At 43.7% G+C, this 2442-nt stretch overlaps 1 protein-coding gene across 1 annotated transcript; it reads left to right on the top strand.

Annotated features, from left to right (window-relative positions):
• The first annotated feature begins 1171 nt into the window (after window positions 1–1171).
• LOC101648551 (ribosome biogenesis protein NSA2 homolog) lies at window positions 1172–2262 on the top strand. Its single transcript, XM_004701492.3, has 2 exons — window positions 1172–1427; window positions 1513–2262. Exons 1-2 carry the CDS (start codon window positions 1237–1239, stop codon window positions 2102–2104), a joined length of 783 nt encoding a protein of 260 aa, XP_004701549.1. The 5' UTR covers window positions 1172–1236; the 3' UTR covers window positions 2105–2262.
• Window positions 2263–2442: the final 180 nt, after the last annotated feature.

Raw genomic sequence — 2442 nt, 5'->3', positions numbered from 1 at the left:
TGTTGATTTTTGGCGATGGTTCAACTTCTTGGCTGGGCCCCAAAGTCACACTTTATTATTTCTCTAAACTGTTTGTTTCTTGCGAGGTAGCTCAATGCCTTACAAGGAAGTTCTATAAGCTCTCATCAACATCATACTGGAGGTCCTAGCTAACAACATAAGGCAGCAGAAGGACATTAAAGGTATACATCTGGGAGAGCAGGAAGTGAAAATATTACTATTTTCAGACGACAAGATTCTATACATTGAAAACCTCAAAAGCTCCACAACAGGAGAACTAGCAGCAATAGAAGAATACAGAAGAGTGGCGTGATACAGGCACAACAAACAGAAGTCTATTGGTTTGCAATACACATTGGACAAGACCACGGAAGAGGGGATCAAGAAGGCAGTACCCTTCACAATAGCCAAGAACAAAGTGAAATATCTAGGGATATGTCTAATCTAAAAAAACAAAAGACTTATACAAGGAAAACTACAGGACCCTACTATAGGAAACCAAAACTGACCTCCACTAATGGAAGAATCTCTCATGCTCATGGATTGAAGGACTCAATATAGTAAAGATGTCAATCTTACCCTAGGCACTATATAAGTTTAACACTATCCCGATTCAAATACCAACCTTCTTCAAAGACTTGGAAAAACTGACCACAATTTCATAAGGAGAGGGAAGCCCAGAATTAGCAGAGAACTCCTCAAGAAGAAGGAAAAAGTTGGAGGGCTCACTCTACCTGACTTTACACCTACTATACAGCCACAGTGGTCAAAACAGCATGGTACTAGAATACTCAGACCAATGGAAAAGAACAGAAAACCCAGAATAAAACCATCAGCATATAGACAACTGATCTTTGACAAGGGCCTAAAGAGCATCAAGTGGGAGGTGGAAGCCCTCTGTAACAAGCGGTGCTGGAAAGAATGGATATCCACCTGTAGAAATATGAAACAAGATCCTTACCTCACCCCATGCACAAGAACAAACTCCAAGTGGATCACAGACCTAGAAGTAAAACCCCAAACTATTGGGACCATCAAAGAAGGAATTGGGCAAACCTAAGAACCTTGGCTCAGGGAATACATAGGCAAACTGCAATGTTGAAGGATATACACACAGGTGAACCTGATATTGACAAGTGGGATAAACTAAGAATATAACACCTGGCTCCGGGACCCGAGTACTGAGTGGTTCGTCGCGCCCCGGGACCTGCGTCCGGCGGCGTTGCTGCCGTCACCATGCCACAAAATGAACATATCGAGTTACACCGTAAGCGCTATGGGTATCGTTTGGATTACCATGAGAGAAAGAGAAAGAAGGAAAGTCGAGAGGCTCATGAACGTTCAAAGAAGGCAAAAAAGATGATTGGTCTGAAGGCCAAGCTCTACCATAAGCAGCGTCATGCTGAGAAAATACAAATGAAAAAGACGTAAGTGTTCCTGGTTGTTTGCCCTAACAACGTTAATGACACTAGGGACAGCCGCTCACTCTTCAATCTTTTTCCTTGTTGGTAGTATCAAGATGCATGAAAAGAGAAACACCAAACAAAAGAATGATGAGAAGACTCCACAAGGAGCAGTGCCTGCCTATCTGCTGGACAGGGAGGGACAGTCTCGAGCTAAAGTGCTTTCCAATATGATCAAACAGAAACGAAAAGAGAAAGCGGGGAAATGGGAAGTCCCTCTGCCCAAAGTCCGTGCCCAGGGAGAAACCGAAGTCCTAAAAGTGATTCGAACAGGAAAGAGGAAGAAGAAGGCCTGGAAAAGGATGGTTACTAAAGTTTGCTTTGTTGGGGATGGCTTTACACGGAAACCACCGAAGTATGAACGATTCATCAGACCCATGGGCTTACGTTTCAAGAAGGCACATGTTACGCACCCTGAACTTAAAGCCACCTTTTGCTTACCAATACTTGGCGTAAAGAAGAACCCCTCGTCCCCACTGTACACAACGCTGGGTGTTATTACCAAAGGGACCGTCATTGAAGTGAATGTGAGCGAACTGGGCCTGGTGACGCAAGGAGGCAAGGTGATTTGGGGAAAATATGCCCAGGTTACCAACAACCCTGAAAACGATGGGTGCATAAACGCGGTCCTGCTGGTTTGATGGCACTTTATACACGGAACCCCCTTTATTTGTGAGGATGACAAATGAGCCAGAGAAACCACCATTATTACCCTGTGCTGCTGAGTCCTACCCAACAGTTTACATGTCTGACGGCAGCAGGAGAACTATTTATAAAGAAAAGCAAGACATTAAAATGGCCCTGTTGTACAAATGGTCTTATTTTTACACCTCTGGGGTTTTGGTGTTCAAAAGACTGCATGTTAGCAGCGCACAATAGAAATTAACTTCTGTACAGAACTAACAACTATCCATGTGATGAGCAGGTACTCGGCTGAACTTCTGTACAGAACTAACAACTATCCATGTGATGAGCAGGT

Source organism: Echinops telfairi, unplaced genomic scaffold (assembly GCF_000313985.2).
Source record: "Echinops telfairi isolate 266 unplaced genomic scaffold, ASM31398v2 ScPeMD7_3;HRSCAF=10, whole genome shotgun sequence".
NCBI classification, from domain to species: Eukaryota; Metazoa; Chordata; class Mammalia; order Afrosoricida; family Tenrecidae; genus Echinops; species Echinops telfairi.
Note: the sequence above shows the minus strand (reverse complement) of the source record. Positions and strands in the feature narration are given on the sequence as shown.